Consider the following 26,948-nt stretch of genomic DNA (forward strand, 5'->3'; position numbering starts at 1 on the left):
ATGAAATCAAGCGAGATGAGAAGTCGAGAGCCGTTGATGGTATTGAGTTTGGTGACTATATTTTGTTTACTACTCACCACGGTAGTGCTACTCGGAACCCTGTCAACAGTGGGCCCTAATGTCAGTAAAAATGATCATCATCTCAAGGCTAAGAACGTTTTTTATTCCGAACCGTAAGTACTTGGACTTTTAACGAACTACAATGATCGAGAATTGTTTCAAACTATTGAGTATGCATGCACTCATAAATATTCCAGTTCACCAGACGTTGCCTGTAAATAATCGAATCGTACCCAGTTATTGGAATTGTAGGCTGGGATGTTTGTTTGATAGGGACTAACTTTTCAGTTAGCTCTTCAATACATACATTCTCTTACATTTCTTATGATGATGGAAAGGGTTTAGTCGTTTTTGTATACTCAAAACACATTATCTTCAGAACTTCCTGCAAGTCCAGTAACGATGTATTTAAGAATTGACTTTCACTTTGTGTGAGTTCATTGGAGTATGAACCTTCCAAGAGAGAGGGCCAAACTGTATGAACGTCGGAGCTTGCGACAATTCTTATAAAATATTTTATCACAATTTCAAAGGATGTAAGCGAAGATCTAAACACAATTTTATTTAGTACGTGTGACTTCATGTTTACACTGACAGCCATACAACAACCAGCTATATCGTGGAGTAAAATAGTTCCTCAAAAAGAGAGGTGACATGGGCGTATGGATGCACAACTTGCTCTTCAGAAACATCTTACGCAGCACATGTGTTCAAATCATATCCTCATTAGATGAGAAATGTCTGTAAAGAACTACCTCAGTAAGTCAGTCACATGACAGCGCGTTGTAATACATTTACATCAAGTACAAGACGTCAAAATGGCCGACACGATAAACGTGACGGGAGAGATTTCAGGGGTTGTTAATGGACCTGTGGTGGTTACATGTGTTAGTCATCATTGATCAACTGGCCTATCATTGAAAGGTGACTAAAGAGGCGTCAAACAGACACCAAGGTAAATTCATAGATTGCTGGAGACGGTCACTGTCAGCCAAGGCACGGATTGAGTCGATACTACGATAGTTTAGATATGTATTTCTTCATTTGTTCATTAGGATTGTCTGCAGCGAGGATATTCGTGAACAATCATGCAGTCACGCTCTCTGACATTTCTCACTGTATACTGAAACGCTGAGACCAAGAATAAAGGTTCTAAATAATCAGAGAGAACGCTTATGTATGATTTCGTGCTAGGGAATTCCTTGGGGTTTCCCCAGGAATGTGGAAGTAGTCCGTCAGTGTTGACGTCATTTCAAGAACACGATCTCGTGAAAAACGTATGAACGTCAAATTGTGTCGTTCATACACTAAGGAACGTCAATTTCGCGGTCATGTGACCGACCTCTTGTCCAATGGAAAAGCCGTATTTCGTATTAACTTCAAATTAAAAAAATTATTTTGTTTTGTGAAACATGAGGACGTATATTTGTTTCCATGTATGTTCATATTAGACAAAATATGAAATGTTCGGCCGTGAGTTCAATGAGAGCGAATGAATGAATTTGTGAGTTGGATTTTACCCCAAATTTAGCAATATTATAACAAGGTACACCAGAAAAGGGCTTCACTTGTTGTAACCATGTGGGGAATCGGATCCGGGCCTTCAGCGTAGGCCTAGCGTGCGATTTAACCACAAGGCTATTCCACCGCCCCTTATTCAGTCTGAATTGATAAAAGATTATTTACTTTGGTTTAGTAAGTAAGTGCATTATGTTTTAGTTGAACAGTAACACACCTAGTCTGAACCGAACACTTAAACAGTACACTGAGAGTTGGTGCTACATTTTGAATCTGTTTAGTTAAAATAAAGCATTGTATTTGAATAGACAGGCTGATCAAGAGTGGCTATCAGTGTATGGGACTATTAAAGGACAGCAGCCGCCCATAAACATTTTTCCAAATTATCCAACTCAGATAAACAAGCAAAACTAATGAAGGTATAGATAACAGTGTCTCTCATTATCCAGTGTAATATATTTTCCTTCTGCAATGAAAAAAACCCTGGGTCAATCTGTCAATAGCGTCGACATTACCAATCAGATCGTTTTTTCATGTACCATCGCAATACAACTTTGTCTTTAGACGCCGGAAAAGATATTTTACAGGTAATTATTGATTACTGGCAGTATTCATTTCGTTTTAAACTCAGCCTGCTTGCTTGCTTGTTTGTTGTTTAACGCCGAACTCAGTAATATTCCAGCTATATGACGGCGGTCTGTAAATAATCGAGTCTGGAACACACAATCCAGTGATTGACCTACAAAAGATGACAAGGTTCGCATTTTCAATGTGATTCTATACTGAACTTAAGATCAGGTAGTTTGACTGTTTATTTCAATCTCATGAGCGAGGGTAATTCTGTAGTAAGTTAGAGTGTTTTACAATATTCCGAAAGGGGCCCCGACCCATTTTACAATGACAATAGATACATTAGATATGTGTCTGACTGGAGAAGCCAAGTAAACACATAAACTGGCTCATTGAAGGACGTGTTTACGTCGACTGTGCTATTCGACTATATCACGAGCACGTGTTTATGAAACACTATCAAAAAGTGATGATACCAGGTGTTCGCCAAAAGGTGGACGTATCCTGCCTCAACTGTGGCAGCCATCACAATCCATGCAAAGTCATGTCAATTATTCTGAAAAAAAGCTATAAAACTATATTTTTGAGATGAGATAGGGCGGTTGCATTATGGAGAATAGGTGGGCGGAGAGTTTCAGTGCTGTTGGGAAATTGTAATAATAGTTTGAGATAACAAACTGTCGGCACAAGTCCGCATAGAAGGGGCAAAAGAGATTTTCGGATTTTTGTATGAAAATTACAAAAAGGGTAAAGTTTCCAATAAGACACAATTGTCTCCCTTTCTCCAACATAAAATTATTGCTAGAGCACCGAAATGAAATGAGCAAAGTGCCATACGATATTGTTAAACTGCTACATTTGATAAAACACTTGATTAAAAATACACCTTTGTTTCCAAAAAGATATAAAGTGACTAATAATGGCAACATCTTGATCAATCTGAGGTGACATAAAACTATATTTAAATGATATTTGATATTAAATGCCAAAAGATAATATCCTTATTTGCTTAAGGTAATGTTACTAAATAAACCTGCTTCGTATATAACATAATACTCTTGGTTAAGAAACAGATCATCAAGGGGAGGAACAGAATTGGTGCCCATGGGGACACCTACTGGAAGTCCAGTAATTTACATGCTGTTTTCTCAAAAAACTTCAGATGCAGTTTGCTTTAATTTTTAACAAACTGTCCTGAACCTTGAAAGATAGTGATGTATCTCTTGTTGAGTTCTAAATGCCCCATGGGTCAAAGAACGAAGCGTTTCCTTCTTGTGGTAAAGTGGTTGACAACTCAAATGTTTTAACATTATCAAACTTATTCTCATAATTCAAAGATGGACATGGTGTCTAATGGGTCCCGGATGTTTATCCTATTTACGAGAATGTTATCCACATTGATAACCGAGGATCGGGTTACATGTGTATTATTTGTTGGTTGGTTTGTATCATGTTTACATAAAATAATTGGACTTGAACTAAACTTCTTTATTGTTTTGTTTCTTTCTAAGGAAAACAGAAGCAGTGAGACAAAAACCCGCCCTAACATATAAGCAAGTCACAAATATTAAAAAATCATACAGCCTTGCATCTCTTTTACAAAGAATGTTGAAAACTCATCCAAGACCAGCGGATGATTATTTCGGATATAACGTCACGAGAAGTGATGAGATCTCGGTGACGAGAGACGTGCCTGATGCTAGACCATCTGAATGCAAAAACAGGAATTTCAACTACTCTTCTCTTCCAACATTATCAATTGTCACTCCATTCCACAACGAGGCTCTGACGCCATTATTACGTCATGTTCACGCCATTTTGTCCCGAACTCCGCCACAGCTCCTGATGGAGGTAATTCTAGTGGATGATAACAGCACCTTTTCGTATCTGGGTGAAGACCTACAAGAATATTTCAGAATCTTGGATTCACGAATTCGAATAATACGTAACAAAGAGCGAAAGGGTTTGATACTTTCAAGACTGCAAGGGGAAGAAGAAGCACGTGGAGAAGTCGTGGTCTTCCTTGATGCTCATATGGAGGTTTGTGAGGGTTGGGCAGAACCACTGCTTGAGAGGATTAAGAGTCAGCCAGCCATTGTGGTCCAAGCAGACCCGATTCCGATCAATGAACAGACAATTGGTTTGGACACTGGGATACGTTCAAGTTGCATAGGAGGTTTTGGATGGGACATGAGGTAAGACACTGGAATGCAATTTTTTAAATAACGGGTCGTATGTAATCAATATCCTTGCCATGCGTGTCACATTTTTTAATAGTATTGTAATTTGTCAATTGATTTTAAATTAACGTGGGCTGTCGATCTGTCTTAATAGAAAAGTAATCTTAAATTAATCAAATAAGGCAAAATTAATTAGTAATTAAGTTACATCACGACATTTGGGAAGAGAGACACAAAAAATCTTGGACAAAGATGTTTTCCTCGATAAACCCTGGTTAAGGCCGGTTGTGGTACAGACAAACCAAGAATCATAATCAAAGCGTATCTAAGTTTCGAAGTTGTGATAATGCTATTCTGTTCTATTCTGTTCATATCAACAGGTACAAATGGTTTCCTCTACCTCCATATTTGAATCAGTTTCGGGCCTCCGACTGGGAACCATTTCCAAACCCAGTACTACAAGGATCCTGCATCGCCGTCAGAAAGTCCTACTTTAATGCCGTCGGACGTTTCGATCCAGGCCTTGAGATCTGGGGAGGTGAACACTTTGACCTATCCTTTAATGTCTGGATGACAGGAGGAAGAATTGAAACAGTTCCTTGTTCAAAGGTTGGCCACATCTACAAAGGAAACAAATACAGTTTTGGTTCAAATGAAAGGGAATATACGATTTTCAAAAATAATCTACGTATATCGGAGATATGGATGGATGAATATATATATTTTGTCCGTGCCGCAATCTCCCATATTCTTAATCCTCTGCCAGTGTTTACGGAAGCTGAACTGAGGTCTTTACAGGAAAGAAAGAAGTTGCGACAAGAGCGTAATAGTAAGTCATTTGCTTGGTTCTTGAAGAGTGTCCATACTGAACAGATTGTTCCATCGAAGGAGGATGTGTTTTTTGGAGAAATAAAAAATACAAAGAGTGAGCAGTGCTGGTTTGTATTTGAGGACGATTATATAGGTACAACTGGACAATGTGGCTTCATAATAAAAGAAAAAACATTTTCTTTGGATAGGTATGGGAGACTGAAATATCTGGACAGGTGTGTTGGATATGAAGAGTCAACGTTTCTTCTTTGGATCAAAGAGTGTCCATCCAAATCTGAGTCGAAAACATCGATGACGTGGGTACATGCGAATGACAATTTGATGACAGCGTATCATTCGGAGTATATTTGTGCTTCTCAAGTTAAATCCACATTTCTGATCCACACTGGGAAGGATCTGGTACAATTACAGATGTGTGCCCCAAAAAACGAATACCAAACATGGACGTTTATGTTCAGATTTTAGTGACGAAAGGAAGTCTGTGAACAATTCTTTGATAAATATTTGGATAAAACTGAAAAAACAAATCACCCTGGTGACCTTTGGACTGATTTTCAGAAAAATACAAAATATTTAATCTAAACGTTAAAACAGAACACTCAAACAATTATTGTTACGTTTTGAAGTTCTAGGAAAGAAATGATGATAACATTCACACAAAATGTCACCAAACCTAAACACCCAATCTATATGGGTTGCTAGGTACCAGATCTGACTCAGACTCTTCACAGGAAAAAAAGGTCATGAGTTGACATTGTCAGTGGTTTACTATACAATATAATTGCAAATGTTTTGTGATCATTGAGATATTGAAATATATGCATATTATAAGTGATTGATATCATAAGCAATGATCAAATCCATCAAGCAAGTCTCCAAACCTGACCATCCGAATATGTCTAATAAAACTGCGGCTAGTTTTTTAAAGTTTGTGATTTGTTGAAAAATCTGTGATCAAACTCTTGGTATGTCATATGAAATCAACTGAGATAGGAAGTCGAGAAACTGTTGTTGGTATGTACTATGTAGTGTGGTGACTATATTTTGTTTCCAGAGTCCCGCTCCACAAAGCGATCTTACCGTTAAGATGATCGTAACTCAGATTCCATAACATTAGCTTATGACAGCCGTAGCGCTTCCATCGCTTTGTGGAATAACCAGTCTGGATTACAAAACAAAACAAGTTCCATAAGGCGGAAAAAACAAATGCCTCATGGATCATAGACTGAAGTGTTTCCTTAAGTTTGTACTGTAGGATGTTGGTTGAAAAATCAAAAGTTTTGACATAATTGAATTTAATTATACTTCAAATATGGAGATAAGTCGATCATATTTATCATATATACGAGGATAGCACACACTTGATAATCGTGGATTGGGTTAAATAAATTGTAATTCAATTGTGTTCATTATGCAAGTGAAGGAAACCGATTATGATTGTGTTTGGTATCTACAATAGATTTCGGCAAATGTGACATTATAATTGATATATGAACATAAATGAATATTAAAATTGATTGGTATTATATGCAACGATCCACGCTGCCCAGCAAATCACAAAACCAATTCATTTGAAGATGCCTTTGGGCTAGTTCTTTAAAGTATATGATGTATTTGAAAATTGACTTTTCTGCATCTGTGAGCAAATCATTTGTGCAGCAGGTGGTTTGAATGCTACACCATTATCGGTATTATCAGTCTGTTGGTCAGTCATATGAAATCAAGCGAGATGAGAAGTCGAGAGCGGTTGCTGGTATTGAGTTTGGTGACAATATTTTGTTTCCTACTCACCACGGTAGTGCTACTTGGAACCCTGTCATTAATGGGCCCTTATGCCAGTAAAAATGATCATCTCAAGACTAAGAACGTTTTTTATCCCGAACCGTAAGTACTTGAATTTTTAACAAACTACAATGATCGAGAATTGTTTCAAACTATTGAGTATGCACGCACTCATAAATAGTCCAGTTCACCAGAGGTTGCCTGTAAATAATCGAATCTGGCCCAGTTATTGGAATTGTAGGCTGGGGTGTTTGTTTGATAGGGAGTAAATTTTCAGTTAGCTCTTCAATACATACATTGTCATACATTTCTTATGATGATGGAAAGGGTTTAGTCGTTTTTGTATACTCAAAACACATTATCTTCAGAACTTCCTGCAAGTCCAGTAACGATGTATTTAAGAATTGACCTTCACTTTGTGTGAGGGCCAAACTGTATGAACGTCGGAGCTTGCGACAATTCTATTAATTCTTATAAAAATAATATCACAATTTCTTACCTCAAAGGATGTAGGCCAAGACCTAAACACAATTTTATTTAGTACGTGTGACTTCATGTTTACACTGACAGCCATACAACAACCAGCTATATCGCGGAGTAAAATAGTTCCTCAAAAAGAGAGGTGACATGGGCGTATGGATGCACAACTTGCTCTTCAGAAACATCTTAAGCAGTACATGTGTTCAAATCATATCCTCATTAGATGAGAAATGTCTGTAAAGAACTACCTCAGTAAGTCAGTCACATGACAGCGCGTTGTAATACATTTACATCAAGTACAAGACGTCAAAATGGCCGACACGATAAACGTGACGGGAGAGATTTCAGAAGTTGTTAATGAACCTGTGGTGGTTACAAGTGTTAGTCATCATTGATCAACTGGCCGATCATTGAAAGGTGACTAAAGATGCGTCAAACAGACACCAAGGTAAATTCATAGATTGCTGGAGACGGTCACTGTCAGCCAAGGCACGGATTGAGTCGATACTACGATAGTTTAGATATGTATTTCTTCATTTGTTCATTAGGATTGTCTGCAGCGAGGATATTAGTGAACAATCATGCAGTCACGCTCTCTGACATTTCTCACTGTATACTGAAACGCTGAGACCAAGAATAAAGGTTCTAAATAATCAGAGAGAACGCTTATGTATGATTTCGTGCTAGGGAATTCCCAGGGGTTTAGTAGTAGTCCGTCAGTGTTGACGTCATTTCAAGAACACGATCTCGTGAAAAACGTATGAACGTCAAATTGGGTCAATTTCACGATCATGTGACCGACCTCTTGTCCAATGGAAAAGCTGTATATCGTGTTAACTTGATGGTGGAAAGTGTTTAGTCGTTTTTCTGTACTCAAAACACATTATCTTCAGAACTTCCCGCATGTCCAGTAACGATGTAGTATGTTTTGTGAAACACGAGGACGCATATCATTTTCCATGTAAGTTCATTTTAGAAAAAAATCAAATGGTCGGCCGTGAGTTCAATGAGAGCGAATGAATGAATTTGTGAGTTGAATTTTACGCCAAATTTAGCAATATTATAGCAAGGTACACCAGAAAAGGGCTTCACTTATTGTAACCATGTGGGGAATCGGATCCGGGCCTTCAGTGTAGGCCTAGCGAACGATTTAACCTCGAGGTTATTCCACCGTCCCTTATTCAGTCTGAATTGATAAAAGATAATTTACTTTTGTTTAGTTAGTAAGTGCATTATGTTTTAGTAGAACAGTAACATACCAAGTCTTAACAGTGTCTCTCATTATCCAGTATAATATATTTTCCTTCTGCAATGAAAAAACCCTGGGTCAATCTGTCAATAGCGTCGACATTACCAATCAGATCGTTTTTTCATGTACCATCGCAATACAACTTTGTCTTTAGACGCCGGAAAAGATATTTTACAGGTAATTATTGATTTCTGACAGTATTCATTTCGTTTTAAACTCACCTTGCTTGCTTGCTTGTTTGTTGTTTAACGCCACACTCAGTAATATTCCAGCTATATGACGGCGTTCTGTAAATAATCGAGTCTGGACCACACAATCCAGTGATTGACCTACAAAAGATGACAAGGTTCGCATTTTCAATGTGAATCTTTACTGAACATAAGACCTTGAATTGTGACTGTTTATTCAATCTCATGAGCGAGGGTAATTCTGTAGTAAGTAAGAGTGTTTTACAATATTCCGAAAGGGGCCCCCGACCCATTTTACAATGACAATAGATACATTAGATATGTGTCTGACTGGAGAAGCCAAGTAAAAACATAAACTGGCTCACTGAAGGACGCGCTTACGTCGACTGTACTATTCGACTATATCACGAGCACGTGTTTATGAAACACTACCAAAAAGTGATGATACCAGGTGTTCGACAGAGGTGGGTGTATCCTGCCACAACTGTGGCAGCCATCACAACCCATGCAAAGGCATGTCAAAAAATTCTGAAAAAAAGCTATAAAACTATATTTTTGAGATGAGATAGGGCGGTTGCATTATGGAGAATAGGTGGGAGGAGAGTTTGGGAAATTGTAATAATAGTTTGAGATAACAGACTGTCGGCACAAGTCCGCATAGAAGGTGCAAAAGTGATTTTCGGATTTTTGTATGAAAATTAGAAAGAGGATATAGTCTCCAATAAGATACAATTGTCTATCTTTCTCTTACATAAAATTATTGCAAGAGCAAAGTGCCATACGATATTGTTAAACGGAAACACTTGATAAAACACTTGATTAAAAATACACCTTTGTTTCCAAGAAGATATAAAGTGACTAATATTGGCAACATCTTGATCAATCTGAGGTGACATAAAACTATATTTAAATGATATTTGTGCTCATTAAATGCCAAAAGATAATATCCTTATTTGCTTAAGGTAATGTAAATAAATATACCTGCTTCGTATATAACATAATACTCTTTTTTAAGAAACAGATCATCAAGGAGGGGAACAGAATTGGTGCCCATGGGGACACCTACTGGAAGTCCAGTAATTCACATACTGTTTTCTCAAAAAACTTCAGATGCAGTTTGCTTTAATTTTTAACAAACTGTCCTGAACCTTTGAAGATAGTGATGTATCTCTAGTTGAGTTCCAAATGCACCATGGGTCAAAGAACGAAGCGTTTCCTTCTTAACTGTTTTAACATTATCGAACTTATTCTCATAATTCAAAGATGGACATGGTGTCTAATGGGTCCCGGATGTTTATCCTATGTACGAGAGTTTTATCCACATTGATAATCGAGGATCGGATTACATGTGTATTATTTGTTGGTTGGTTTGTATCATGTTTACATAGAAATAAGGGGCGGTCGGGTAGCCAAGTTGTTAAAGCGTTCGCTCGTCATGCCGAAGACCTGGGTTCGATTCCCGACATGGGTACAATGTGTGAAGCCCATTTCTGGTGTCCCCCGCCGTGATATTGCTGGAATGTTGCTAAATGCGGCGTAAAAACCATACTCACTCACTCACTCACATAGAAATAATTTGACTTGAACTAAACTTCTTTATTGTTTTGTTTCTTTCTAAGGAAAACAGAAGCAGTGAGACAAAAACCCGCCCTCACATACAAGCAAGTCACAAATAATAAAAAATCATACAGACTTGCATCTCTTTTACAAAAAATGTTGAAAACTCATCCAAGACCAGCGGATGATTATTTCGGATTTAACGCCACGAGAAGTGACGAGATATCGGTGAAGAGAGATGTGCCTGATGCTAGACCTTCTGAATGCAAAAACAGGAATTTCAAGTACTCTTCTCTTCCAACATTATCAATTGTCACTCCATTCTACAACGAGGCTCTGACGCCATTATTACGTCATGTTCACGCAATTTTGTCCCGAACTCCGCCACAGCTCCTGATAGAGGTAATTCTAGTGGATGATAACAGCACCTTTTCATATCTGGGTGAAGACCTACAAGAATATTTCAGAATCTTGGATTCACGAATTCGAATAATACGTAACAAAGAGCGAAAGGGTTTGATACTTTCAAGACTGCAAGGGGAAGAAGAAGCACGTGGAGAAGTCGTGGTTTTCCTTGATGCTCATATGGAGGTTTGTGAGGGTTGGGCAGAACCACTGCTGGAGAGGATTAAGAGTCAGCCGTCCATTGTGGTTCAAGCACATCCCATTCCGATCAATGACCATACAATTGGTTTGGACACTGGGACACGTGCAAGATGCATAGGAGGTTTTGGATGGGACATGAGGTAAGACTGGGATGCAATATTTAAAATACAAAGTCATATATAACCAATATCCTTGCCATGCGTGTCACATTCTTGAATATTATTGTAATTTGTTAATATTTTTTAAATTAACGTGGGCAGTCGATCTGTTAATTAATCAAATATGGCAAATTAATGAGTAATTAAGTAACATCACTTCATTTGGGAAGAGAGACACAAATAATCCTGGACAAAGATGTTTTCCTCGCGGTGTTCCTTACATTACAATATTTTTTTAAATTGAAGTTTACACGATATACGGCTTTTCCATTGGACGAGAGATCGGTCACATGACCGCGAAATTGACGTTCATAAGTGTATGAAAGACACAATTTGACGTTCATACATATTTCACGAGACCGTGTTCTTGAAATGACGTAAAAACTGACGGACTACTTCCACATTCCTGGGGAAACCCCTGGGAATTCCCTAGCACGAAAACGTTCTTTCTGATCATTTAGAACCTTTATTCTTGGTCTCAGCGTTTCAGTATACATTGAGAAATGTCAGAGAGCGTGACTGCATGTTTGTTCACGAATATCCTTGCTGCGGCCTATCTTAATGAACAAACGATGAAATGCTCATCTAAACTATCGTAGTGTCGACTCAATCTATGAATTTACCTTAGTGTCTGTTTGTCCTATCTTTATTCACCTTTCAATGATCGGCCAGTTGATCAGTGATGATTAACACATGTAACCGCCATGTCACCTCTACTTTTTGAGGAACTATTTTACTCCGCGATGTAGCTGGTTGTTATATGGCTGTCAGTGTAAACATGAAGTCACACGTACTAAATAAAATTGTGTTTAGATCTTTGCCTACATCCTTTGAGGTAAGAAATTGTGATATTTTTTTTATAAGAATTGACTTTCACTTTGTGTGAGTTCATTGGAGTATGAACCTTCATAGAGTGAGGGCCAAACATGGTATGAACGTCTTCGCAAGCTCCGACGTTCATTCAGTTTGGCCCTCACTCTGTGAAGGTTCATACTCCAATGAACTCACACAAAGTGAAGGTCAATTCTTAATTAAAGACCATGCGTCATGTACGCTATGCAAAACGTATGAAGACAGTCATTTTGAGCATAGTTATTTGGTCACACTTCTCGATTATGCTGACACCCTGAAACCAATATGCCAAATATACAATGCTGGTATACCTGTCATGTTCATCTCAACAGGTACATATGGTTTACTCTACCTCCATATTTGAATCAGTTTCGGGGCTCTGACTGGGAACCATTTCCGACACCAGTACTACAAGGATCCTGCATCGCCGTCAGAAAGTCCTACTTTAATGCCGTCGGACGTTTCGATCCAGGCCTTGAGATCTGGGGAGGTGAACACTTTGACCTATCCTTTAATGTCTGGATGACAGGAGGAAGAATTGAAACAGTACCTTGTTCAGTGGTTGGCCACATCTACAAAGGAAACAAATACAGTTTTGGTTCAAATGAAAAGGAATATACGATTTTCAAAAATAATCTACGTGTATCGGAGATATGGATGGATGAATATATATTTTTTGTGCGTGCTGCACTCTCCCATATTCGTAATCCTCTGCCAGTGTTTACGGAAGCTGAACTGAGGTCTTTACAGGAAAGAAAGAAGTTGCGACAAGAGCGTAATAGTAAGTCATTTGCTTGGTTCTTGAAGAGTGTCCATACTGAACAGATGGTGCCATCGAAAGAGGATGTGTTTTTTGGAGAAATAAAAAATACAAAGAGTGAGCAGTGCTGGTTTGTATTTGAGGACGAGTATGTAGGTACAACTGTACGATGCGACCTCATAATAAAAGAAAAAACATTTTCTTTGGATAGGTATGGGAGACTGAAATATCTGGGCAGGTGTGTTGGATATGAAGAGTCAACGTTTCTTCTGCGGATCAAAGAGTGTCCATCCAAATCTGAGTCGAAAACATCGATGACGTGGGTACATGCGAATGACAGTTTGATGACTGCATATCATTCGGAGTATATTTGTGCTATTCAAGCTAAATCAACATTTCCGATCCACACTGGGAAAGATCTGGTACAATTACAGATGTGTGACAAACAAAAAGAATACCAAACATGGACGTTTATGTTCAGATTTTAGTGACGAAAAGAAGTCTTTGAACAATTCTTTGATAAATATTTGGATTAAACTTAAAAACAAATCACCTTGGTGACCTTTGGACTGATTTTCAGAAAAATACAAAATATTTAATCTAAACGTTAAAACAGAACACTCAAACAGTTATTGTAATGTTTTGAAGTTCTAGGAAAGAAATGATGATAACATTCACACAAAATGTCACCAAACCTAAACACCCAATCTATATGGGTTGCTAGGTACCAGATCTGACTCAGACTCTTCACAGGAAAAAAAGGTCATGAGTTGACATTGTCAGTGGTTTACTATACAATATAATTTAATTGCGTTCCATTAAAATAAAGGAAAAGCATTACGATTGAGTGTGATATTTTCCATACATATTTGCAAATGTATTGTGATCATTGCGATATTGAAATATATGCATATTATAAGTGATTGATATCATAAGCAATGATCAAATCCATCAAGCAAGTCTCCGAACCTGACCATCCGAATATGTCTAATAAAACTTCGGCTAGTTTTTTAAAGTTTGTGATTTGTTGAAATATCTGTGATCAAACTCTTGGTCTGTCATATGAAATCAACTGAGATAGGAAGTCGAGAAACTGTTGTTGGTATGTACTATGTAGTGTGGTGACTATATTTTGTTTCCAGAGTCCCGCTCCACAAAGAGATCTTACCGTTAAGATGATCGTAACTCAGATTCCATAACATTAGCTTATGACAGCCGTAGCGCTTCCATCGCTTTGTGGAATAACCAGTCTGGATTACAAAACAAAACAAGTTCCATAAGGCGGAAAAAACAAATGCCTCATGGATCATAGACTGAAGTGTTTCCTTAAGTTTGTACTGTAGGATGTTGGTTGAAAAATCAAAAGTTTTGACATAATTGAATTTAATTGTACTTCAAATATGGTTGGTTGCTTGGTTGGTTGTTTTACGCCACACTCAGCAATATTCCAGCAATATTATTGTCTTCAAATATGAAGATAAGTCGATCATATTTATCATATATACGAGGATATCACACACTTGATAATCGTGGATTGGGTTAAATAAATTGTAATTCAATTGTGTTCATTATGCAAGTGAAGGAAACCGATTATGATTGTGTTTGGTATCTACAATAGATTTCGGCAAATGTGACATTATAATTGATATATGAACATAAATGAATATTAAAATTGATTGGTATTATATGCAACGATCCACGCTGCCCAGCAAATCACAAAACCAATTCATTTGAAGATGCCTTTGGGCTAGTTCTTTAAAGTATATGATGTATTTGAAAATTGACTTTTCTGCATCTGTGAGCAAATCATTTGTGCAGCAGGTGGTTTGAATGCTACACCATTATCGGTATTATCAGTCTGTTGGTCAGTCATATGAAATCAAGCGAGATGAGAAGTCGAGAGCGGTTGCTGGTATTGAGTTTGGTGACAATATTTTGTTTCCTACTCACCACGGTAGTGCTACTTGGAACCCTGTCAACAGTGGGCCCTAATGTCAGTAAAAATGATCATCACCTCAAGGCTAAGAACGTTTTTTATTCCGAACCGTAAGTACTTGGACTTTAACGAACTACAATGATCGAGAATTGGTCAAGCTATTGAGTATGCATGCACTCAATATTTCAGCTGACCAGAACTGATTAATTTATAGTTAGCTCTTCAACACATACGCTGTCTAACATTTCTTGTGAGTGAGTGAGTGAGTTGGGTTTAACGCCACTTTTAACAGTATTCCAGTTATATCACGGCGTGTCAGTTTAATGTGGGAGGAAAGCCCGAAGTGATACAGGTCTACCTCTTCGGTGAAACCCACGAGCACGGCTATGCTGCTTACAAACCTAGGAAAATAATCGGGGCGAACCGAGATTCGAAGCAAAGGACACAATTCTGCACAGCGAATCGCGGCCCCTTAGACGACAGGGCCACCCGTGATGGTGGAAAATGTGTAGAGTCGTTTTTCTGTACTCAGAACGCATTATCTTCGGAACTTCCTGCATGTCAAGTAACGATATATTATGTTGAAACATGAGGATATATTTTTTCCATGTATTTTCATATTAGAAAAATATCAAATGGTCGGCCCTGAGTTCAATGAGAGCGAATGAATGAATTTGTGAGTTGGATTTTGTGCCAGTTTTAGCAATATTGAATCCTTTCCATGTTCTTTCGAGAACATATGTTCATATTAGAAAAACATCAAATGGTTGGCCCTGTGTTCAATGAAAGCGAATGAATGAATTTGTGAGTTGGATTTTACGCCAAATTTAGCAATAGTATAGCAATAATACGGCAGGGTACAATAAAAAAGGGTTTCAATTATTTTTCCCATATGGGGAATCGAATTCTGCCCTTCAGCGTGACGAGCGTACGATTTAACCACTAGGCTACCGCAGTGCCCCTTATTCAATCGGAATTGATAAAGGATTTATTATAGTTCAGTAAATAAGTAAGCGCATTATGTTTTAGTTACTGTAGAACAGTAACACACCTAGTCTTAACCGAACATTTAAACACAGTACATTAAGAGTTGGTGCTACACTTTGAATCCGTTTTGTTTAAATAAAGCATTGCATTTGAATAGACAGGCTGATCACCAGGTTATCAGTGTATGGACTATTAAAGGACAGCAGCCGCCCATAAACATTTTTTTTTCAAAATCATCCAACTCAGTTAAACAAGCAAAACGAATGAAGGTCTAGATAACATTATCTCTCATTATCCAGTGTAATATATGTACCTTCTGCTATGTAGCTGGAAACAAGCGTTGAAATTACCATTCGGATCCTTATGTCGCCTACCGTCGTACTACAACTCTGTAACAGACTCAGGAATAAATATTTAACGGGTAAAGATTGACTAATAACAGTATTCATTTGTTTTAAACTCACCTTCAAAATATAGACTGGGTCTGCCATTTTTGATATGAACCTGTGTCGAATTTCATACGAGGCATTTTATTGTTTATTTCGATTTCATGATGGAGGGGAATTCTGTACTAAATTAGTGACTGAATTTTTTTTAAAAAAACCCAAAAGGTCTAACCTTATTACTTTGATCCCTATTATCTCGAACGTAACGATATATAGAACCTGTTCTCCGGTCCCGACCGCCTTGCTGTATAATGCTCATGCTCGGTATCTCTAACGTCCGGATATGTCGAAGTTACAACACGGTCCTGCTAGGCTCGAGATAACGGGGTTCGACTGTAGGTTTGGATAAGAGACTGTCGGCACATCTCGGCATAGAAGGGCCATTTCAAACAAAGGTGATAAAGGACAAAGTCTTCCTTCTCTACTCAGACTCATTCGTCTGTCGTTCTCTTTCATCAAAATTATGACTAGAGCACCGAAAAGATCAAAATGTCATACGATAAATATTTAACAATTACTTTTGATAAATAACTTTCAAAATGAATACTGGCTTTCAATGAGGTATACAATTCTAATTTAGGATATTGTTGTTGATTCTGTTGATTGATATCAGTACACCTGTTTGTAAAAAGATGTTAAATGACTAATCATTTCAACACCTTGATCAATCTGAACTGTATGTAAATGCTATGTTTTTACATGAAATCCCCCAAACATAATATCCTTATTTACAGAAAGTACTTGATATAAATACACCTGCTTCAGATATAACATTACACTCTTGATACTGAAATATCTGAAGCAGATATGTCTGTTATCACATTAGACTTTTGATAATACCCGTGAAGATCCGGGGTAGAACAGGTCTTCAGCAACCCATGCTTGTCGTAAGATGCGACTAACGGGATCGGGTGGTCAGGATCGCTGACTTGGTTGATGCATGTCATCGTATCCGCCCAATTGCGTGGATCGATGCTCATGATGTCAATCACTGGATTGTCTGGTCCAGACTCGATTATTTACAGACGGCCGTCATATATCTGGAATATTGCTGAGTGCGGCGTTAAACAACCAACAAACAAACTTCAGAGGACGTTTGGTTTGGTTTTAACAAATTGTCCCGAATCTTTGAGAATAGTGACGTACCTATTGTCACTGTGTTCAGTAAACGAATCTATGAAAGATTTATAATTTATTCAGTCACGTCAAAGCAACCATTATCCCACAAGACAAATTTGAGGAAACACTTCATTCCCCTTATATTTATGTAACGATTTGGATGTACAAAGTATCACGTTTCCACAGGCAAATTATTAATTTCCTCCAACTTTAATACCTTATTTGTTTCTTTCTTTCTAAGGGAAACAGAATCAGTGATACGCGATTATTCCTTACCCGTCCACACATATAAGCAAGGAACAATTGATGCTAAGAAATCATACAGACTTGCATCTCTTTTACAAAAAATGTTGAAAACTCATCCAAGACCAGCGGATGATTATTTCGGATATAACGTCACGAGAAGTGACGAGATCTCGGTGATGAGAGACGTACCTGATGCTAGACCTTCTGAATGCAAAAACAGGAATTTCAACTACTCTTCTCTTCCAACATTATCAATTGTCACTCCATTCCACAACGAGGCTCTGACGCCATTATTACGTCATGTTCACGCCATTTTGTCCCGAACTCCGCCACAGCTCCTGATGGAGGTAATTCTAGTAGATGATAACAGCACCTTTTCATATCTGGGTGAAGACCTCCAAGAATATTTCAGAATCTTGGATTCACGAATTCGAATAATACGTAACAAAGAGCGAAAGGGTTTGATACTTTCAAGACTGCAAGGGGAAGAAGAAGCACGTGGAGAAGTCGTGGTTTTCCTTGATGCTCATATGGAGGTTTGTGAGGGTTGGGCAGAACCACTGCTGGAGAGGATTAAGAGTCAGCCAGCCATTGTGGTCCAAGCACATCCCATTGGGATTAATGACCATACAATTCGCTTAGACACTGGGGAACCTTTACGGTTCACGGGAGGTTTTGGATGGGACATGAGGTAAGACTGGGATGCAATTTTAAAATACAAAGTCATATATAACCAATATCCTTGCTTTGTGTGTCACCTTTGGTAGAATATTATACTATGTCAAATTATATGCAATTAATTTGCAGCCCATCTGCAATAATGGTGACATTATGTTCAATTAAGAAGTGAGTGAATATGGTTTTACGTCGCTTTTAGCAATATTCCAGCAATATCACGGCACCAGAAATCGGCTTCACACATTGTACCGATGTCAAGAATCGAACCCGGCATGGCGTGCGAAAGCTTTAACCACTAGGCTGCCCCGACCGCCCCAAAGAAAATGAAGCATGTGAGTGACTATTTCATATTATAGTGACGACCACAGTAATGCAGATGAAAAACGTGTTCCTTAATGGTGAAACACGATTATGGTACTAAGAAGACAAGAATAAAACTCAAAGTGAATCTGGGTTTCGAATTTGCTATAATCCTATTCTGGTGTAAGAGACGCGACTCTGCACAATACATTTGGGGCTCAACCACAGTATTAACAGTTGTAGGGTTTGATAATAGTTATTTAGTCACTTTTTCGTTTTGCTTGCACCTGATGCTACATTGTAAAGATCAAAATGCCAAATAAACAATGCTGGTATACCTGTCATGTTCATCTCAACAGGTACGCTTGGTTTCCTCTACCTCCATATTTGAATCAGTTTCGGGCCTCCGACTGGGAACCATTTCCCACCCCAGTACTACAAGGATCCTGTATCGCCGTCAGAAAGTCCTACTTTAATGCCGTCGGACGTTTCGATCCAGGCCTTAAGATCTGGGGATGTGAACACTTTGACCTATCCTTTAATGTCTGGATGACAGGAGGAAGAATTGAAACAGTACCTTGTTCAGGGGTTGGCCACATCTACAAAAAAAACAAATACAGTTTTGGTTCAAATGAAAGGGTGCATACGATTTTGAAAAATTATCTACGTGTATCGGAGGTGTGGATGGATGAATATAAATATTTTGTCCATGCTGCAATCTCTCATGTTCGTAATCCTCTGCCGGTGTTTACGGAAGCTGAACTGAGGTCTTTACAGGAAAGAAAGAAGTTGCGACAAGAGCGCAATAGTAAGTCATTTGCTTGGTTCTTGAAGAGTGTCCATACTGAACAGATGGTGCCATCGAAAGAGGATGTGTTTTTTGGAGAAATAAAAAACACAAAGAGTGAGCAGTGCTGGTTTGTATTTGAGGACGAGTATGTAGGTACAACTGTACGATGCGACCTCATAATAAAAGAAAAAACATTTTCTTTGGATAGGTATGGGAGACTGAAATATCTGGACAGGTGTGTTGGATATGAAGAGTCAACGTTTCTTCTGCGGATCAAAGAGTGTCCATCCAAATCTGAGTCGGAAACATCGATGACATGGGTACATGCGAATAACAATTTGATGACTGCGTATCATTCGGAGTATATTTGTGCTTCTCAAGCTAAATCCACATTTCCGATCCACACTGGGAAGGATCTGGTACAATTACAGACGTGTGACAAAAATAACGAATACCAAACATGGACGTTTATGTTTGAATTTTAGTGACGAGGGAAAGACTTTAAACGATTCTTTGATAAATATGTGGATAAAACTGAAAAGCTAAATATCATCGTGGTGACCTTTGGAATGATTTTCAAAAACATACAAGATGATTAACCTTAATGTTAAAACGGAATATTCAAAAAATTACTTTTTCATTTTGAAGTTCTAGGAAAGAAATGTTGATAAAATTCACACAAAATGTCACCACGCCTGACCACCTGATCTATTTGGTCCCCTCTAACGACCAGCATAGGTTGATTGGCACAATTCTAATCTGGGATCCCGGTAAAATAATGCAACGAGTTAATGTTTTCAATTGTGTACTATTAATTGTAATTGAATTAAATTGTGAAAATGACAGTGACTTTGTTTATTATTTTCAATATGTTTCTGACAATGTAAATCCACTGCGTTGAGTGTGTAACGGTGCTGTGCATAGCATTTCTTTTATATCCTGGCGTGTCAGCTTTACGTCGGAGAAAAGAATGAAGTGATGCAGATCTTTGACGTGTTCCTCTTTTGTGAAAACCACGAGCATGCGAATGGTGTTGACAAAGTTTGAACCTTATTTACTAAATTCATGTTGTCATTAATACATAAGCTTACGAGTTACCCCTGAGATTGAATCGAAAAATAACCTCGCCATGATTACAATGGAAACGATTCGGTGAAATACGACAAAAATATAAGAGGGTGTTAAATTAGTATCGAAATATTTCTTTTCAACTAAACATTCATACTGTATTCATGTTCACAATTTCACAATTTCACAAAATAAGTGAACATGAAATTTAAGGTAACTTTTAGAACATTCTAATTAGTATATTCATGTATGTTTCTATTCCGAGCAACATGAACAATTGTCCGAAAGCTTTGGTGCTGAAATAGGATATAAACCTTTTGTAATTCTCTTTAGGGGTTTACCTAGATTCAAACCTGAAAATTGTATACAGATCGAGAGCGATGGCGTGAGGTTTCAAATTTAAAAAAAAAACTTTTATAAAATCACCTATCCCAGATATCCTATAAACATTATGCAAACTATCATTCCTAGATAAAATATAGCATCCCTTGCAATATTTAGTTGTGAAGTACACAACACTAGAATGACGTCATAATGTAACCCCAAAATTCAAGTGTGTTTTCGCCTAACGCATATTCACACATTTGTTTAGAATAATCTAGGACACCACCAAAACATACATTTTGCCCATGAGGCGAATCAAACAATGTTTGTCGTTATGGGAAAATGTTTTATTCTTTTATATTCCATTCTAATCTCAGTAAATGTGAATATAAATGTCAACGCCAGAGAAAAACTAGTGTCGATTATTTGAGTGAGTGAGTATGGTCTTAAGCCGATGTTAACAATATTCCAGCATTATCACGATGGAGGACACCAGAAATGGGCTTCACACATTGTATCCATGTCGATAAGCGAACGCTTTAACCATTAGGCTACCCGACCGCCCCTCTCGATTATTCGACGAAACAGATATCAATTTTATTGATTTGATGCAAGTAAAAATTATATGTAAATTTGGAATTACGTCTGTTGTGTTAAAGTGTAGACATTAATATATGTTATGTTATGTTATGTTATGTTATGTTATGTTATGTTATGTTATGTTATGTTATGTTATGTTATGTTATGTTACGTTACGTTACGTTACGTTACGTTACGTTACGTTACGTTACGTTACGTTACGTTACGTTACGTTACGTTACGTTACGTTATGTTATGTTATGTTTGCCTCAGAATAACCTAGAATAGCGCAATCGTTAATTTCACAACACCGTATCGGTCATCTGTACATTTATCTGAGCTTCAGAAGATTTTTTAATCAACCAAGTTAGCGAGGCAGACCACCCGATCCCGTTTACGACAAGCAAATTCCCCTGTACGGCAAGCATGGGTTGCTGAAGACCTATTCTAACCCGGATGTTCACGGGTCTCAAAATTTATTCTGAAAGTATCTGAAACGTTTCGGTTCAATACACAGCTGTTGAGAAGTTACTGATGTTTTCCGCTGACAACTGTCAATTTATCAAATTATATATACGAAGTGGTCTGGATTAAAATGCATATGACGTCTGTCGCATCCGCTCTTTTCATTTACTCATCAATAAAGTGAAATGTTAAAATGTACAATCGAATATGTGCCGTGACCTATTGGTGGTGCACTGGTTTCTTTGCTGTTGCCATTTTCTTTTGCAACAGCTTGGAATTCAGTTCGATGTATTGGTATCGATTAGTCATAACATTCACAGGCAGCCTGAAAATGAGAGTGTAGACTATTTCATGAGAGATGAACACTTTCAGCATGATATCATGCACATCATTGTATTTAAAGTGGTAGGAAATGAAAAATGGGATCATGGGGGGGTTAATATTAATTTGTTTCATTAACTCATGCAAAACACGCGAGCCGTAACATATATTTCTCGCCACCTCTGTAAGTATAGCCGTTGTCACCGCCCTCGCATTCGCCACTCGTGTTTAGTATTGGCCCTGGTCCTAACCCTCGCCCTCGTTACTGTCAAGTATCTCCCTCGTCCCAGTAAATTATCGCCCTCGCCCTTGCCTTCGCCCTCAACAACAGCCGTCGTCCCAGTAATGTATTGCCCCTGGTCCTAACCCTCGCCCTCGTTACTGTCAAGTATCTCCCTCGTCCCAGTAAATTATCGCCCTCGTCCTTGCCTTCGCTCTCAACAACAGCCGTCGTCCCAAAGTGTTGCCATTTCAAGGTCCTCACCCTCACTGACCCAAACATTGTGGTCCACGAATATAAAACGTCAATACCAGAGAATAACCAGTCGAAACAGATGACAAAATAACCGTAAAATGGTTGGATCAGTGATGACACCAGGTGTTTAGTGATGACATGAGGTGTTCCCCAAAGGGGTAAGCATGTCCTACCATACCGGTAGCACACGGCACACCTGACATAAACGCGAGTCAAACACATTCGCTCTAGAAATGTGAAGCGTACGAGATGCTTTGAATGTGTACCAGACGGGTAAATAAAATCGACGAAGTCCTTTTCATAATCGAAAGGAAATATCTGCTAAAAACAGACTCAATTGTACCAACCACTATGAAATAGTAAGACAAGTAAGATAACATACATAAATTATTTTCATGAAGTTTTCTTTGGTGTACTTTGACGCCCCCTCTGTATATGTTTTTTTTTTGTCATATGCTAAATAAACAATTGTTCTGTTGAAGAAAAACCAGCAGAAGTGGGGACAGACGTATTCAGCATAGGTATTACCCAACATGGGTTGAATAAGTTTTTAAGTCATTTCACAGTGAACACATTGTTTAACATATTGAAGGCATGAAGTGGCATTGTACTTGGGATATCATTTTACAGTGAACACATTGTTTAACATATTGAAGGTATGCAGTGGCATAGTACTTGGGATATCATTTTACAGTGAACACATTGTTTAACATATTGAAGGTATGCAGTGGCATAGTACTTGGGATATCGTTTTACAGTGAACACATTGTTTAACATATTGAAGGTATGCAGTGGCATACCAATGAGGATATCATTTTACATTGAACACATTGTTTAACACATTGAAGGCCTGCAGTGGCATAGTACTTGGGATATCATTTAACAGTTAACACATTGTTTAACACATTGAAGGTATGCTGTGGCATAGTACTTGGGATATCGTTTTACAGTGAACACATTGTTTAACATATTGAAGGTATGCAGTGGCATACCAATGAGGATATCATTTTACATTGAAAACATTGTTTAACACATTGAAGGCCTGCAGAGGCATAGTACTTGGGATATCGTTTTACAGTTAACACATTGTTTAACACATTGAAGGCATGCAGTGACATAGCAATGAGGATATCGTTTAACAGTTAACACATTGTTTAACACATTGAAGGCATGCAGTGGCATAGCAATGAGGATATCATTTTACAGTTAACACATTGTTTAACACATTGAAGGCATGCAGTGGCATAGCAATGAGGAAATCATTTCTCCACCAATTACTGAACTGGACTAAAAATAAAAGCGACAAAACAAGTTTCATAATCATAAGAAAATAAAAACCACTGTATCTCATAATGGACATTCTTATTCAAAGGTACAATATACATTAGGGTACAAAAAGTTAGTGAGAAGCAATATTTTAGTCATGGCACAGCGGGGACACCAAACTTGAACTTGAGCATGTTGTTTTGTTCTGTTACAAAACGAGCGTCGCAATTATTGTAATTTTCGAACGATAGCGAGGAAAATACAAAATCCTGATTTTAATTGCGTAAAATCTATTCATACACACTAATAATTATCTGTTTTGAGGATTATGTGTCGTGTTTATTGAAAACTGTGTCTAGACACAAACAGAGTCAACATGACGTCACATTATAATGGTGTGACGTCATTGCGATTGGGGCATCAGTACATTTTACTTCATCAATGCCGTTCATCTTGCTTACATGTCCGAATGTTATGATCTGACTGATTCACGTGATCTTGAGGAAATAAACTAAAATTAATACCAAAAATGAATTGGTCATCTCTGCATGGAGTGATGTTGATTTGTGTGGAAAGAATGAGGTACTGCAGAAATTTTGTGAAAAGATGGACAATTCGCAAAAACACAACTGGGTGAGACCCTGGCGTCGAAATATACCTACAGGAGATGCACATGCAACATCACTTGTTGGGCAATAAAACGTTGGGTTTTACATGCCATCACAATCTCACAGCAAGTGAACAACGAAAACATGCCACGACTGACGGAGGTCCAACGGCCGTAGTAACTGGAGAATCATCTTCAGCTGTAGCCAGGTTTTTCCACGTAGCACCAAACACCATTACAAGACTGTGGAACAGTTATCATAACCTCAACAACTACGACAATACCAGGATTGCGTAGGATATTAGCCCAGACAGTGAGGAATCGTTTACATGCTGCAGGTATTCGCCCCAGACAACCTGTTAGAGGTGTTATTTTAACGGGCCTGCATCGTCCATAGGGACGTCAATGGTGTCAAGGTCACAGAGTAGGGTCACAACTACGATGGAGACGAGTTTAGTTTAGTGACGAGTCATGTTTTACGCTTCGCCGTGCGGATGGTAGATGTCGTGTATACAAGCGTCTCGGGGAAAGTTATGCACGGAACTGCATACATGAAGTGGACAGATTTGGCGGTGGTCGTGTGATGATGGCGGCAGCCATCTCCTACACATACACTGGTAAAACAGACTTGGTGCAAGATCTGGGGAATTTATCGGCACAACGTTACACGGATGAGATTATACGGCCACACGTCCTTCCCTTTATGCAACAAGCAAAGGTCATTTTCCAACAAGACCTAACATGGCAAAACTGACAACAGCCTTTTTCAGGAATCACAACATCCAGGTCCTCCTGCCATGGCCCTCAAGATCTCCAGATTTTTAACTCAATCGAATAAATATGGTATGCACTGGATCAATGACTGCGAGCACGTCAGCATCAACCATGGAACTTCAAACAGTTGGCACAGGCACTGCAGGCAGGGTGGGTGAACATTCCCAAGGCCAAAACTAGGGATCTGATTGCGTCTATGGTATGACGATGCCATTCACTGTTGGACTCCAATGGTGGTCATACAAGATATTGAGAATAGATGACCTTCACCTTGAAAATCTACTGTTCCATGTGCGCCATATTGAACCTGAGTCAATGAGAATGATATGTGCCAATTTGGAATAATCCATCTAAAAATCACTTCAGCGAGGTTTTTTTTGGCGGAGTATATTATCGGAAAGTACTTCTTTCAGCCAAAGTCCCTTTCAAATAAATATATCAACAACAAACACCTGATGGTCAAAGGTGAGGTGAGGTGAAATTGGGTTTAACGTCGCGTCCAAGATTGTTGTACTTATATGGCGATGTTCATGCACGTGTATGTGTGGCTGCTTGTACTAGTCCGGACTGATGCCGATTTATAGTGCTAGCTCACTGAGATACCATGCCGCAGTTTAACACGAATACCCCACTCAGACACAGTATACTGACTCCGAGCCGACCAGTGCTTGTTTTAGCCCCTTAATGCCAGGCAGGGTAACAACAAGTACCATCATTTAACGTATTTTGGTATGACGCGGCCGGGGATCGAACCCCGGACCTTCCGCTTTCCGGGCCGACGGTCTACCACAAGACCACGGAAGTGGTCCCCTGGTAGTCAAAAGAAACTTTACCATAGGTATGAATTACTCTACACAAGAGAAAGTGAGTGAGTGAGTGAGTGAGTTAAGATTTATAGTCACATCGGAAATATTTCAGCAACAAAGGACAGTAAAAACACTAGATTGTCACAGATGTAGATTTAAAATTAGCATATCATCATAAAATTTGAACAATTCACAACAGTAGACATACAAATGGGCTATAGATCACCAATAACCAAAGGTGGGTCACCATACTAGGTACCATGGGGACTTACGATACTTCTGCTACCTACATGGTAACCCAGCAGGATTTACACCATCGCTCTGGCTACTGGTGATTGTCAGTAAGTTTAAGTCAAATCATTAAACAACAATAAGAATTCTACGATTAAAAACCATGGAAAATAAAAAATACTTTGAATGAAATAGGACTTATGTACCCTTTCGGGGGGGTGGGGGGGGGGGGTCGACCAGGAATGGCAGCTGTTTCCACAGATATCCGACCACACATTGAACTGGCGATGCCAGTGTTTAACTACGTCATATGATGGGGCATCTTCCCCATAAGTTGCTTTCATTTCATCGAAAGTTTCTTTTGTTGTGCGACCTTTCAAATATAAAAACCTAATCACTGCTCGGTATTCTACTGGCTCAATTGTCACACCCTACTCGATCATAACACCTGTAAAAGTGGTAAGATTAATAGTTCGTTGCTGCAAATTCAGATATAACCCATAGATACATGTATCATTACACATGTGAAATTTCAACCAAATATGATAACCCTAAGTGGTTTAGGGGAAATCTTTAATGAACATCCAACAAATGTTGAGACAAACATTCACAAGGTACATAGAGACGTTCGCTTGGTACTTGCGTTAACCAATCATCAATCTCGTGTGTGCGACAGATGTTGTTAGTGACATGGTGTTATTATTGATAACACTCAAGCATTTACGTTTCATATAGGAAC

General features: G+C 38.5%; 3 protein-coding genes across 3 annotated transcripts; all 3 read left to right on the forward strand.

Moving 5' to 3' along the window:
• On the forward strand, positions 1 to 6,039 carry LOC139459079 (polypeptide N-acetylgalactosaminyltransferase 13-like). Its single transcript, XM_071240520.1, has 3 exons — positions 1 to 173; positions 3,660 to 4,343; positions 4,709 to 6,039. Exons 1-3 carry the CDS (start codon positions 1 to 3, stop codon positions 5,622 to 5,624), a joined length of 1,773 nt encoding a protein of 590 aa, XP_071096621.1. The 3' UTR covers positions 5,625 to 6,039.
• Positions 6,040 to 6,873: 834 nt separating this feature from the next.
• LOC139459080 (polypeptide N-acetylgalactosaminyltransferase 6-like) lies at positions 6,874 to 13,576 on the forward strand. The gene is made up of 3 exons (XM_071240521.1): positions 6,874 to 7,043; positions 10,478 to 11,161; positions 12,364 to 13,576. The coding sequence occupies exons 1-3, from the start codon at positions 6,874 to 6,876 to the stop codon at positions 13,277 to 13,279; spliced, it is 1,770 nt and encodes a 589-aa protein (XP_071096622.1). The 3' UTR covers positions 13,280 to 13,576.
• Positions 13,577 to 14,664: 1,088 nt separating this feature from the next.
• LOC139459081 (polypeptide N-acetylgalactosaminyltransferase 13-like) lies at positions 14,665 to 20,136 on the forward strand. The gene is made up of 3 exons (XM_071240522.1): positions 14,665 to 14,837; positions 17,521 to 18,216; positions 18,863 to 20,136. The coding sequence occupies exons 1-3, from the start codon at positions 14,665 to 14,667 to the stop codon at positions 19,776 to 19,778; spliced, it is 1,785 nt and encodes a 594-aa protein (XP_071096623.1). The 3' UTR covers positions 19,779 to 20,136.
• The last annotated feature ends 6,812 nt before the right edge of the window (positions 20,137 to 26,948 follow it).

The sequence above is a fragment of the Haliotis cracherodii genome, unplaced genomic scaffold (assembly GCF_022045235.1).
Source record: "Haliotis cracherodii isolate W230 unplaced genomic scaffold, xgHalCrac1.p SCAF_13, whole genome shotgun sequence".
Taxonomy (NCBI): Eukaryota; Metazoa; Mollusca; class Gastropoda; order Lepetellida; family Haliotidae; genus Haliotis; species Haliotis cracherodii.